This window comes from Poecilia reticulata, chromosome 4 (genome assembly GCF_904066995.2).
Source record: "Poecilia reticulata chromosome 4, P_reticulata-male-v2, whole genome shotgun sequence".
NCBI classification, from domain to species: Eukaryota; Metazoa; Chordata; class Actinopteri; order Cyprinodontiformes; family Poeciliidae; genus Poecilia; species Poecilia reticulata.
In genome coordinates this window covers 20,436,478-20,450,284 of record NC_088833.1, presented here as the reverse complement: position 1 = coordinate 20,450,284, position 13,807 = coordinate 20,436,478, and the positions used below count along the sequence as shown (strand labels likewise).

General features: G+C 39.6%; 1 protein-coding gene across 1 annotated transcript in view; it reads right to left on the bottom strand.

Moving 5' to 3' along the window:
* The window catches only part of LOC145551475 (semaphorin-6B-like), a 59,851-nt gene extending 46,538 nt beyond the window's left edge, over window positions 1-13,313 (bottom strand). Inside the window, exons 1-4 of the mRNA XM_081606455.1 lie at window positions 8,589-13,313; window positions 7,228-7,377; window positions 5,550-5,729; window positions 924-1,064 (exon numbers count right to left, since the gene is read on the bottom strand). Coding sequence (XP_081462581.1) covers window positions 924-1,064; window positions 5,550-5,729; window positions 7,228-7,377; window positions 8,589-8,689 — 572 coding nt within the window. The 5' untranslated portion in view covers window positions 8,690-13,313. The remainder of the gene's footprint in view (window positions 1-923; window positions 1,065-5,549; window positions 5,730-7,227; window positions 7,378-8,588) is intronic.
* Window positions 13,314-13,807: the final 494 nt, after the last annotated feature.

Genomic DNA, 13,807 nt, shown 5'->3' with positions numbered 1-13,807 from the left:
TTGCTTATTTTATGACAGTTTCATAAATTCTATGTAAATAAAGAATTGTCCAGCGTGGAAATAATTAAGCTGAAAAGGGAACATCAAGTTAGACTGCAGCTCTATACAGAAATACAGGCAATTCATTAAATTTCCCCAAAATTCCTCTGAACATGGCTGGACAAAATTTTGCCCCGTTTCGCTATGGTACTTTATGTGAAGAGAGATAATGAGTGATGATGTCATGAGTGAAGTTTCTGTTTAAAACGGATTAAAACGGCCAACACCACACACCCCCAATTATAAACGATAAAACTGAAGAGTTGTGATTTGGGAGAGCAGTGTTTGTTATGAGAATACATTTTCAGACTATAGCTGTGGTTACTTAAAAAAAAAAAAAAAACCTTCAGTTTTTAAATCCTCTTCTGTTCATTACCTCTGTTGAACTCTGTGAGGGGAGTCACCGAAACCATTAAGAAATATGATTGTGGTTCGGCCATCGTCACCAAACGAATCACTCAATCAATCCACTCTACTATTTGCTAGTAAAGAACACCTAAAGTCACATCTGTAACTTGCCCTTCAGTCGTTTTTGCACCAAAATCTCAATATTACTGGGATAAAACAGGCCTAGTGGGTCTTAAAAGTTTCAAAACTAAAAGCCTTTATTGAACATTTTACAATCCCACCGCCTCAATCATTTAAACGGGACTCAATTCAGTTTTCAGAAACAATTAGGTATTATTGCTTTTATTAAGACCAGAGATTATTTCAAGCTGAGCTTCTCTCAGCTTGCTGCAGCAGACCTCAGGTTTGCTGCAGCTAACAAAGCTCACCCTCCTTAAAGACAAATGTTGGATGGTCCCTCCAAGGTCACCGACTTTCTTTTCCTACCCCAGTGCCCATTTAAGGTTTGGTTTGTGCTTTATGCTTCGCAAGCTTACTTCATGCATCGGGAATAGAGCTGGCATCGGGCCACCGGCACTCTGACCACACAAGAGGGAAAAGCGAGGAGCAGTGTGTGGCTCGCCCGGTCCAGAGTGAGAGACAGCAGCTGCCTGGCTTGCATAGAGTCCTCAGCACACCTGCATCACAGAAACAGGCAGGAACACACGAAACAAAGAGAATTTGCATTAGGCAATTTCAATTACTAGCTCGCGACCGCACATTATACCCCTGACCTTGATCTGAGCATGGCAACAGGGCAAAAAAAAACATCTCTCTTGACTCATTGTGAAACACAAACAAGCCAAAAGTGCTCTATGAATAATAAAAAAAAAAACTGTAATAAAAGCGAGAGCGACAAGTGCCCGATGTTAAAATGCCAACCCAAACAGGCTGATTGTGGAACTTCAAGGGGTCGACTGGCCTTCAAAAACAACGGCCAGGATCCAAATCACCTCTAATTGGCACTTAGAGCCACAAGAGCTGGCAACAACCTGCCTCCATGCAGCAGATTTACACCATATTATGCACATGTGCATCCATGCATTAGTTATATCTAGACGGTTTATGGTAATAAGATTGTGGATGGCCCACAGTCATTAAGAAGAATATATCATTCTGCTAAGGTCGAGCTGCGAGTCATTCTTCACAGCCAGAATCATGAAATGCAGGGAAATGAGGAGGGAGAGTTCTGGAGAGGAAAAAGTAAAGAAACCTTGAGCAAAGAACATTAAAGTAGTAAGATCAGGTGAGGGAAGTAAATAGCAGGAGATGCATGGTGCATTTGAGAATATAGATCTGCCTCACAGCAGACTTTAGGAAAGGTTGCAGTATACCTAAAACATGTTATCTTTGCGCAGAAAGCCAGTGTGTTTGAGTCTGAAAATGAAACAAGCACCTAAAATGGCTCTGCTATTTCAAGTCAATGTGTCATTTTGTTTGTTTTTTTTATCTGTCATTGTGTGTCTTTAAATGGGTAATGGATCTGTTTGGGAAAGCAGCATCTCCAAAGTTTTTGCTCCTTTTTGTTGTAAAATTGAAACTAATAACTGCAAGTGACATTTTGTGTAATCTGGGGCTTGTCGCACTTTCTTTTTTTTTTAAGAGATGCACAGAGAAATTGACTTATGATTGGAATGGGAAGATTTTCAGCTTGCTCAGCTTTTAACAATGACCAGTGGGTTGGAAACTCAGAAATCCTATCTTTTTTCCCATCAGTGCTCTGATCAGTGGTTTGACAATTTAACGGTTTGTGAAATTGGCAAAGGAAAGACAGACCTGGAGCCGACTACAGCAGAATACTGGGGAGGCTCAATGTGTACCAGCAAAGTTCTCTTTCTTAGCTTTCTAAGTTTTCAAACCTTCTAAATGCTGAATTTTTGAAGATCTGGAAATCTTTTGGGAATCTTTTGAATAAAGCTGAGGATCTTCATTCTTTAAGAAAAATACATAAAGACTTATACTGTTTACAGTTTGTGATGCTAAACTTCTTAATCGTTAATAGAAGGTGCGAAAATATTTTTAGATGACCATCACTCCAAATCCTGTCTTTAAAAAAAAAAAAAAGACGATGATCATCCTGTCTTAAAGCAGCATCTCTCTAGAAGTGGGGAAAAAAAACAACATTTTGACCAAATCTAAACAGCTAAAGTCAATATTAGCAGGTCAAAGCTTGAAAACCAGAGAGCTCAAATCTCTCGTGAATCTTAAGGGGTCTTTTGTTTTAGATGTACAGGTTAGGGTGATGAGGGCCTGGAGGAAGATGCAGCTGAAGCCTGATTAGACTGACGCCTGCTGTGATAGCTGGACTGTCAGTAACCTCCCGGTGAGCTCACCATGCACACCAAATTATTCCTAACACACTGTCTCCAGACCTCACCAGCTTATTTGTCAAACTGTCTCCCTCACATTTCTCCAGCAATCACTGTCCCTCATTTTGTCAAATTTGTGACAGAAATCATAAGCATGGGTTAAAAGAGATGAGAAAGGAGCCAAAGAAAGAAAAAAAAAGTCTGTTTTTAGCCAGTCAGTTCAAGAAATATTCCCAATTACCACAGCAGAAATTGTTTAGAAACATCTACTTTCTTTTTAAATGCCTCTAATTATCCTTAGTGAAAGATAATCACCATCCAAAACTGCCTGCATCTGTGTGACAATTACCCCCTCTCCCCACTGCTGTCATGTGGAGCGCTGCATTTCAGCGAAGAACAAAACACAAAAAGGAGTGAAAAGGAAATGCATCCAGTGTTCACTACGTAATGATCTAGATCAAGTGTAGTCTCAAAGCTGTGCGCCTCGTGCAAAATGCTAATTACAGAAGCACAAGAGGCCCTGTTCAATCCAATCTCTTGTTAAGATGCAGATAAGGAATAGGATTCAGTTCAGACTGAAGACTGAGGGTCTGCCTTCCTGGCAATAACTTTGGTCAAGATCAAGGATGATTGGATTTTCACGTCTCTTTCATTATTTTCTAATGTTTGCCCATAACAGTTTGTCTCAACCTCATTAGAGGATAGTCAGATTCTGTGATAATGATTATTAGGCTCTAATTCAAGTCTCATCTAATTACCATAGTTCTCCCTCTTGTATGTTATTGGACTGTCTCAGACACTGCAAAGTGATTTATATCTTGGTCAGCACATTCAAATGAACACATTTATTAGCAGTGCTCATATTCTATATGAATTTTAAACTTCTGAGGAAATTAAACTGAGCACAATTCAACAATCATTAGGAGCGACAGACTAAAAATATACCTAATTTCTTGTCTGTTAATGGTGCAGTGCCATCAAGTTGATAAAAAAATCATATGTAACTTATTGCCCAGCCCCTTACTGAATACATTATGTTCATTATGGTAAACTACCTATAAAATCTTAAAATAGTTATCAGTCACAACTGTGAACTGATGTTGAATTGCATCTAGATTGCCAAGTTTTGCTCGAAGGGTTCCTGCTAATCCAAATCCAGACAAAAAGCACGAAGCGCAGAGATCTGCAGAAAGCGCACCATTTTTAACTTTTCTCAATGTATGCTTTATCTTCCTGACACAGTGTTAATTAGATATTGTTGAGCATCAATTGAATCAAAAGCACCTTTGAAGCAGGACACCAACATTAAAATGTTTAAAATGACTATTTTGAGGCCTTTTTCTACCAAACCAGTTCTTTGTGTTTCTAATTTTAAAAGCTCTGGATCCAAAACCTGGTTGCTCCCCCAAACATGACTTTGCTTCTGGACCAAACAAAGAAAAAATGCTTTCATCAGAAGATGGGGGAAGGCTAAAGGACACGACAGACGATCAAAACAATTTGAATGTAATGTTTAAGACTTCAGAGTTCAGTTTGGTTTTGATCTGTCAAATTTCAAACAAATAAAACACCTTTGAAAATTGCATCAAAATTGCATTAGCACCAAAATAACACAAACCGACTCTCTCATCTTCCCACAGTTCTTCGTATCGTCCATGCTTAAGTTTAAGTAGGTCAATGTCCTGTTTGCAGCCGAGCTCGCAGCTGATTATATTCCACTGAATCCATGAACTAACTCTGTATTCCAGTGCTGCAAATGTTATTAAAGGACCGGCTGATTAGGATTGTGAAGCATTCACGGTCACCACCTGTTGCTTAAAACTGAAATTTGAAATTAAGCTAGTGATTGTGCAAAAGGGGTTCTCTTTTGCAGTAATATTGGGATAAATAAAAGGATTTGCTTTGTGTAGCTGTGTCTATGTACCATGCTCCTTCACAGAAACACAGGACAGGGAGGATCAAATGATAACTGATTTAAATGCTGATTTAAGCGCAACTCGTCCCCCGGGTAGAGGAAAAGCACAATTGTTTTCTTGCAGAGCCAGTTGAAAACTGGCACCGGCACTAGATAAGCACTGGAAGCATAACTTTAGCTTTCTACCAGTTTGAAATGAAATTTGAGGTAAATTTAATTGTAAACTTGTCTAAAAAACAAAACAAAAAAACTGTTTTTTGCCAAAAACATTGTGTTCTTTGTTTTTCCCGCATGATTAAACTGTTTCAAAGCAAGCCCTTAATCTCTGCTTTTAGACAGGTTTACATTAAAATACATCACTCTACTGATTTTGTTTGTTCAAAAGCCCAAACTAAAAAAAATACCTCCTTGTGATATGTTTATGCTTTTTGATTTATAATACACAAATGAAATGGATAAGCTATCTAAATCAGAGTATGTAAATAGTTTTCCACTTTTTTAAAATCTATTTTACTTTCTCAAGTATTTTTTTTAAAATCTCCATTCTTTAATTTTAGCTTGTGATTCATTGAGAAATTTTGTGGTAAATATAATCTACTTATTTTCAGCTTGACCCAAGCTGGCTGACTGGTTGAATTTTCAAAAATCTGATATTTTAGCAAACAGGTTACTCTAACAATATAAAACTGATGTGGGAAAATGACTCAAAAGCAGCAAAAAGAAAAGTTGGGCAAAGATGCTATTTAAAACAAAGACCATTTTCTATGAAGACTGATCACTAACATAATGTGTTATTTTTTGTTGTCTAAAAATGGTATTGGTAGGTCAAAGTTTTAAAAATCAGCACAAAATTGTGATTCACAACCAATTTGATCCCCCATGCTATTCTGTGGTCTTACTTGTCAGGATTAAATCCTTCCAGTTCCTCCAGAAAGATGTTGCTGCTGGTCACCGTGTTGTCTTGGTTTGGCATAATGAGAAACTTCAGGATGGTTCCTCTGCTTGACCCAAGGAAGAGGACGGTGCGGTTCCTGTACGGCCCGGCTTCTGTATCCACCACAATCTTATTCAGCTGGTACCTGAACCACAGGAGAGAGTCAGAGTGCTGCATGAATGCCACAGAGTGAAGCAGCTCATTCAAGCCATTCCACTTATGAAAGCTAAAAGTGTTGTAAAGAAGCTCCTGGAGGCCACCGTATGATTCAAGTCCATTAAAACAAATTGGCTAAAGTGAAAAGTACAGAGCCGCATGAAGCGAAATCAAAATATGTCGTTTCTCTTGAGAAACTGGAGAATGAAGTGAAATCCACAGTAGAAACTTCTTATTAAATTTGAATAATACACTAATTAAACCAGACATTTCAGTCATTAATAATATCAGTCGAGTGAACGGATTTAAAAAGAAACAATAGCAGAGCACAGTGACGCTACACACAGTCCTGACTAAGTGAGTGAATAGATGTGAATAGAAGCCACGTTGTGCGATATTTTATAATATTCTCTGTCTCCAAAATACCCTGGTGGATGGTGGACTCCATATATAAGGTAATGAGTGGAGAATTACACAACAAGCATCCATTAATGTTTATGGACAACACTATAGCTCAGTGTTGACCAAAGTCAGCCGTCAAGAGCTGGACTCCTGCAGGTTTTAGATCTTTCCCTGATTCAACACACCTGAATAAAATGGATACTTGATTACCAGGCCCCTGCAGAGATTGATGACATGCTGAGGAGGTAATTCAGGGATCTGAATCAGTCGTGATAGAGCAGGAAAACATCTAAAAGAATGGGGACTATTATCATAAGCTCTACCAGCAACGATGCAGCTCATTCATGTCTCATTGTACATTCATCTGTGTTTCCTGGACAACTAATCTGTGAAATACGATACAGAATGTTGATATATATGAAGTTTGAAAGTAATTCAAATATGAATAAGTTCTACTGATTATTCTCTATAAATGTGTGCTCAGCAAAAGTCATCCATCCATTTCTTTGTTCATCAACCCAAACATAATAGATCTTTCTTTCGGCAGGTGGAAAAATATGACGGGATCTTTAAAGGATTGATAACATTGTGATGCATGTAAACATAATCCAGCTATATGCTTTGATAAAGAAAAAGGCAGAGGAGACCCAGAATCAAACATCTGAGCTAAGTGATTATATTAGTCAAGAACTGATTGGACCCTGATTCAAAGATAAAGGTAGACATTGAGGCAAATACAATTTGGCAGAGGTTTGTTTGAGGTAAAGAAAAAATAAAAGTGCAGGAAAAAAAGCCCCCTGAAAAATCATGTTATAATTGTCCAGCTAAAAATGATAAAGTAGAAAACGAATCAGTGATTTCTATTAATTCCAGATTTCTGGATGCAACAGTTTGCGGATAATTAAGATATATTAAAAACCAGGCAGGGTAATAATGGTCATATTCATTTTATTGCATATGTAACGTCCCGAAAACATACCAACCTACCACAGAGCTACACTTCATAAAGTCTTGTACAATTTATATTTAATTACCTGTGAAGTAGGATGCAAAACATCCAAGCCAGTTTTTCACGGGGTTCTCACCTGACCATGGTCCTCACAATCCAAGGTCTTTGTCCGAGCGATGGAACCGCTTCGTCCATCAGGGGATGGGTCTTGACGAAGTTCAGCATCTCGTCGGGGAACGAGTTGGAGGAATTAAACTTGGATCCTTGGACGGCGCAGCCACCAGGTCTGGGGACAACAAGACGGAGCGCGTCAAAAAGAGGGGAGCGAATTGATCTGACAACATCAAGCCACTCACGTCTCCATAATGATACATTATTAAAAGGACAGTCTAGACTGTCTGAGTGACTCACATTCACATAGAAACTCTTTGGTAGCAAAACTCCGATGAAAACAGAGTTTTCTTTATTTACTCTATATTTTCCAACATTCTTCAATATGTTTTTCCAATTTTTTTTTTTTTTTATTAAAACCTAAAACATGTCTGCAAAAAATCAGAGGACACTTTAGTCATGTAATGAATGCCTGACTGTGAAAATGCCAAAAATGGTACAGTGACATGCAAAAGTATCCACACCCCATGTCCTCCTTCACATTTTGTTTCAACATAGTTAATTTGGTGACCAACACAAAGTAGTAAGAAATTGTGAAGCGGAAAAAAAAACAAAAAAAAAACAAGCCGTAATCGATCCCGTGTACGCTTTGTGTGGCTTACGTGGAAAGGCAGCCATTAATTCCTGTTTTCCTGATGCTCTGTAAAATGTTCAAAGCTTAGAACATTGTTTTCTAACCCAACCCTGCTTTCATCTTCACCACAGATTTCCTCCCAACTAGTCTGCTGCTCTTCTTGCTCTTCATCAGGCCGTTTGATCGTTGATGTTCTCAAAAATCCTTCATAGAACAGCTGCAACTTGTGCTAAGATTGAATTTCACAAAGGAGGGCAGTCAGATTAAATGGGTTAAATACCTTTTCACACAGCACGATTTGACGTTTTATTTGAAAATATATTTTCTTATTTCTTTACTGTGGTGGAGTACTTTGTGTTGGTCTACTCAATAAAAACCCAGTTATCTACACACTGAAGTTTGTTTCAGTGTGTCAAAGTGTCAAAGCTCAGTCCTCAAAGACCAGTGTCCGACAAATCTCAGATGTTTTTCTGTTCCAACACACCTGACTGAAACAATGAAGTAATTGGCAGGACTTAGAAAAAGGTGACTACATGTTGAGGATGTGATTTAGCCATTCGATTCAGGTGTTTCGGACCAGGAACAGATCTCACAACATACACTAGGTATGAACACTTTTGCAAAGCTCTGTAAAAAAAAAGACACTTTTTGCGGTAGCATCATGTTTCAGAACGGCATTGTCATTCTCCCAGCTTGTTGATAACAATCTGAAAGCACAGGTGCATGCATTGAGCACCGCCATCTGGCTTCACCTTGGCTTTGGGATGAGTTCATCTGGAACAGGCGTCCAAATAGACTCCGGAGATTTCTGCTCCTTAAACCTTCCATCAAACACAGCAGCCAGCTGCTCCATGTCAAAAGCGCACACAGCCGAACCCGGTATGCTGCAGAGAAGGAGACGGGATGGTGAGACGGAGGCAGATGAAGCACTTTGAGCTGACACAAAATGACTGTCAGCCCCATGTCAAGCCAGCTCTACTCTCCAAGAAGGCAGCAGAGAGAAAAAAAATAACATAAAACGGAAAGAAAGAGGATTAAACCCACACTAAAATAAAAAACCTGACGATAAAAATAAACTCAGATGTACACACTGTAAAAGAATTCGGAGCCCAGCTGAGATGACAAACTCTCTGCTTTTTATTTTTCGGGAGCCTACAGTGGAGCATAACGGAAATTATGACTGATACACACTGAGAATAAAGAAAGGAGAGACAGTATCAGCTCTGGGCTCATCTTATATAGATATTCAGTAGATAGAAAAGCTATATTAGGCCAAAGAAAAGATCCCGGCGGAAATTCCTGGAATATAAAGCAACAATAGGAAATGAGTCACTCAAAATTCAGTTCCCCACAAGGAGGAGGAGGGAAGGGTTCTCGTAAAGGAAATGAACCCACAAAAACATTCCAGTGAAAAGCCCGGCGCACCTCGGAGGCTGTTTAACCGCTCATGAACCCGGCCGCCCGGAGAAGTGTCCGGTGCACCCCCGTGGAAATAAACACAAAGAGACATTTACAACAAACTGAGAGGCATCCAAACAGTGAGGCTGTCTCTGCTGAGCCTGATGCTACATTTGTGTGTTTTAAGGCACACTGAGAAAAGAGGGGAGAGCTGTCAGGACGAGATAAGAGATGAGTTTAAAGAAAAAGAAAACACCATGCTCAGTGCTCCACTCTGTTGTGAAAGTGTCCACGTCAACGAGTAACTACATACACGGAGAGAAATCTTCAAACTACTTTAGGAATATCCACAGAGACCGAACCACTTGTTATCCGTCGCTGCATGAATTTCAGCTGTCTTTTACGTTAAATTAAATGTCCAGCTGTTGGTTTTTAGTCCCTCTTGGGTTATGTTCTGAGCTGAGGGTCACTTCCAGGAGTGTGTGGAGGGAGCTGCGTTTGTGAGCTGGATTTTCTGGCTGCAGCTGGGAACCGTGCTCTCACGATGTGCTATTGATTGGGTCAAGCCGATCCGTATTTATCATTTACAGACATTTACAAGCAGGAGCATGACTCAAGCCTGGCTAGAGCAGCAAAGCAGTAGTCATACAGTGATGGGAAAAAGCATTTGTCCCCTTAATAGGGTGAGGCAATAGAAATATCTATTCTGATACACATGTGACCAATATCAATAAAAAGCACGTCTGATAGAATATTGATCGTCCAATCCAGAACTGCACAGCATTCTGGGGGTTGTAGGCAGACAAGGTCAGAGCATCAACTAACTCACTCGCTCTTTGCTGCGCAGCAGCACTTTCGGGTTTCACCACCGTCCCTCATAACTGCTACAAATAAAAAGGAACGATGTGGACGTGAAAGAAGAAAACGAGGAAATTGTGGCTAAAAAAAAGGAAATGTCATGTAACCAATTTGACAGTATTTTGAATATTTAAAGCACTGATATGAAAGATTGTGATACATCAGCCCAGTCATAGTTCTATATTGATTTTCTCTGCTTTACTCGTTTTTCACACTGATGCTCTTTAATATCAGAAAAAGGTAGCTTAGATCAGGTTATTATTTTTTTTTAAAGCAACTGATCATCACACAGACAGTCCAACATGGTGGTGGCCGTCTGCTGGTATGGAGTGCTTTGCTCCATTAAGATGTGGGCTACTTATGGTGGAGAAATAAATTCTACTCTTTCACACAAAATCCTGAAAAATGATGTCTATTTGTGAACTTAAGCCGAAGCACACTTGGCTTATGCAGCAGGGCAGTGATTCAAAGCACTCCAGTAAATCCATCTGTGAATGCCAATAAAACAAGACTGACTGAGATGCTGTGACATGACCATAAACAGGGTGGTTATTCTAAAAGAAACCCCCAAAAAACTCCAATATGGCTGAATTACAATTCATGAAAAAAAAGAGCATGCTGAAATTACCACAGAGATGTAAAAATGTACTTTTTGGAAAAACCTGACTGCAGCTGTCGTCACCTAGTTATAAAAGCACAAGAGCAAATTACTTTTTCACATTGAGTCAGGATGACTTGGATATCTTTTTTCCTGTGATAAATGAAACAGTTATCTGAATACTAAATTGTTGTATTTACTCTGTTGTATTTTTGTTTTTTTTACTGATATAAAAAAAAAATTTAATGACCAGAAACATTTAAGTGTGATAAATCATAAAAAATCATAAAACAGAAGAAGTCTGTGAGGGGGGCAAATACTTTTTTACAGTCCTTTAAATGTGTCCGATGCAGCTTCCCTCTAAGGACTGAAGGCACCAGATGTTATATGTGATATGTCTGCCAGCTCTGCCAGCTTTCTCTACCCTCACCAACCTCTCCACCCTCCCATCACTCTGCTTGCAGGTCACTGGCTTTGCCCTGTGCATGACTCCAAATCTAACGGAAGAAAGCCAAAAGGCCTCGGGCTGTTTTCCTCTCACAACTGTCTTTTATTATTCTCATTTCCAAAGTAGTTTCTCTCACTTGCGCTACTCAGTCATGTTTTAGAATCTTACTTATGCTTCCCTTCGGTTATTTCTTTTGCTGATTTTTCCCCCTCTGTTGTTCTTCATTGTGCTTTGTTTTTTTTCCAGAAAAAAGTTTTGCAGGCTGGATGCATATGCCGTCTGTTTGAATGAGCAGCCCTATTGTTTAAAAACTCTCAGACGGCATGAAATTGCTCATCTTATCAGTCACATGATGGGTTCCAGAGATAAGTGAGAAAAATAAGAAAAAAAACATCAGTCAGGAGATTTTTAATCTAATCCTTTAATTATAGGATGCAGCTAGTTATTCTCCACATTCCTCAATGAAATTGAAATAAAGATCTGCTAAATCAATTATCTCCAGAAAGGATACATCTATGAAACAACTCAAATTGGTCAAGCACAGTAGATCATACTATATTTAATAATGTCCATAATTAATTTTTTTAAATGCAACTCATGAGTTCAAAACTACCAACTATCATCCATCATTCAGATAAACGTCGAGGCGGGGCCAGACCATGGTTGTGTTGGGACCTAAGCAGAATAATATTCATGGGTCCACTTCCTGCAAAGATCATCTTCATCTGTACAGATTCTGAAGAGTCAGAGTGGTTGGTGGAAAGTTTCATGCTCTGTCTATTAGCTACCACAGTAAATAATAAAAAACAACTTCTATAATTTGTTAAATGAGTTGTAAACAGTCAAAGAGTGCAAGAAACGTGATCTCGCCTAACACACAAACCTATATTTAAAATATGAGTCATAATGTAATATTTTGCTTTAAAAATGTTTTCCTTTAATGTTTACCGTTGGTGCCTTGAGCTGCTTTTAGGTCGAGGTCCACATATTCTCCACACATTTCTCTCGTGACACTGGTGTCCAGTCAGACGCGTGGAGCGTCATTCTCCAGTACCAGTTTCTGTAACTCTAGCTTGTGACCTTATTATGTATTCCTTTGCCTAGTCTGTTTGTGGGCCCGCGGGGCGTGCAGGAGGTTTATCCTGCACATCTGTGCAATCTCCCCAGTGTGGCATTCTTCATGGCATCATAAACCTGTTCTCCTCCTTCTCCTCGTTGCTGCTGTGTTTTTTCCCAGAGGGACATCCGGCTGTCACGCAGAATTCTCCGCACGGAAAGCCAGAAACGGCGTCCCGCTTTCAGGGCGCACGCAATTTCATTTACAATGCGAGGGAAATTATACACAGCTCTATTAAGCCCAAAGAGCCCACGTCAGTCAATGCAAATGGCCTTTTCAACTGGCAGAACAAAAACCAGCTAATACTGAACCAGCCGAAAACGTGTTTTTTTTTTTTCCATTTTACTTCGTTGTTGCTGTCGTACTCAAAATCTCAATGGTATATTTTAGGGGGGAAAAAAAGAAAAAAATGGGCCAAAAAGCATTTGGTGAATGCAGCTGGTATGTGGTGGTAAAATAACCCCTGGAGAGTGTGGGCACAGGAGGAGCTGAGCTTCCGCAGAATGTAGAACAATAAATCGTCAACTTCATTTCGTCACTCCCGTACCACGGTGTGGCCTGGTGGATGTTGCAGCGGGCCAAGTGGTAAGAGTGAACAGCTATTACCTTCCTCCAAGGTCCTGCTTCATGCCGTTTCCACTACACTGTGCCAGCCAAGGCAATTTGTCTGGCAAGCACTTTGCCGACGTGCCGCAGCGGGCCACGAGGGGCCTATGGGGAGTTTTTACAGCTCACCTCACACGTTCTCTGCGATAATTCCTGCTCATTTTCCTCCACCTTTACGCATCTGTATCTTTTCTCCGAGAACCTCCACTTCTGCCTGGCGGTTATTTAAAACGAGACCCAAGGGCAGCTTACCCGAGCACGGGTTGACAGTTTGTGTGTGTGTGTGTGTGCGTTGGTAAATGTGGTTTAGCAGGACATTTCGTCAGAATACACACAACACTAGCAGGACATTTTGAATTAACGGGACAGGAGCGGTGTCCTGCTAATTTTGACAAAAATCTAAAAGCGTAGAAAGGTTTCTATTGGTCTAATAACCCCAAAAATGCAAAAAAAACGAGATGTCCGTTTAATACACATAAACCTGATTTTGTGTATAATCTGTGTATCACCACAGCGCCCCCTATGGCAGGTTTGTGTAGTAGCAGGACCTCATGAATATTCACACAACCTCTCATTCTGATTGGTTGTCTGCCGGAAGGTCCTGCTAATTACTACAGTGTCTTTCTAATTCACGTGTCGCTGTTTACACACATGAATTGTGTGTAAATTGCCAACTCTTACACTGGGTATGAGATGGCAATATGATTACTCTGTGCTATAAGACTGAATATTTTATAAAGGTTAGTTGGATGCCTAAACCCAACCTTGGAATTTATGTGGCACCTAAAAATATACAGAAATTAATATATATTTTGATCAAATTTTGTTTAATTAAAATATTATGAATAATAAATGTGTGGAATAAGTGCATGGATTAAAATAAATATAAACCATAATAAAGCAATTTTTTCACCAAACTATTCCACTGCTAACAGTTTGTTGATTC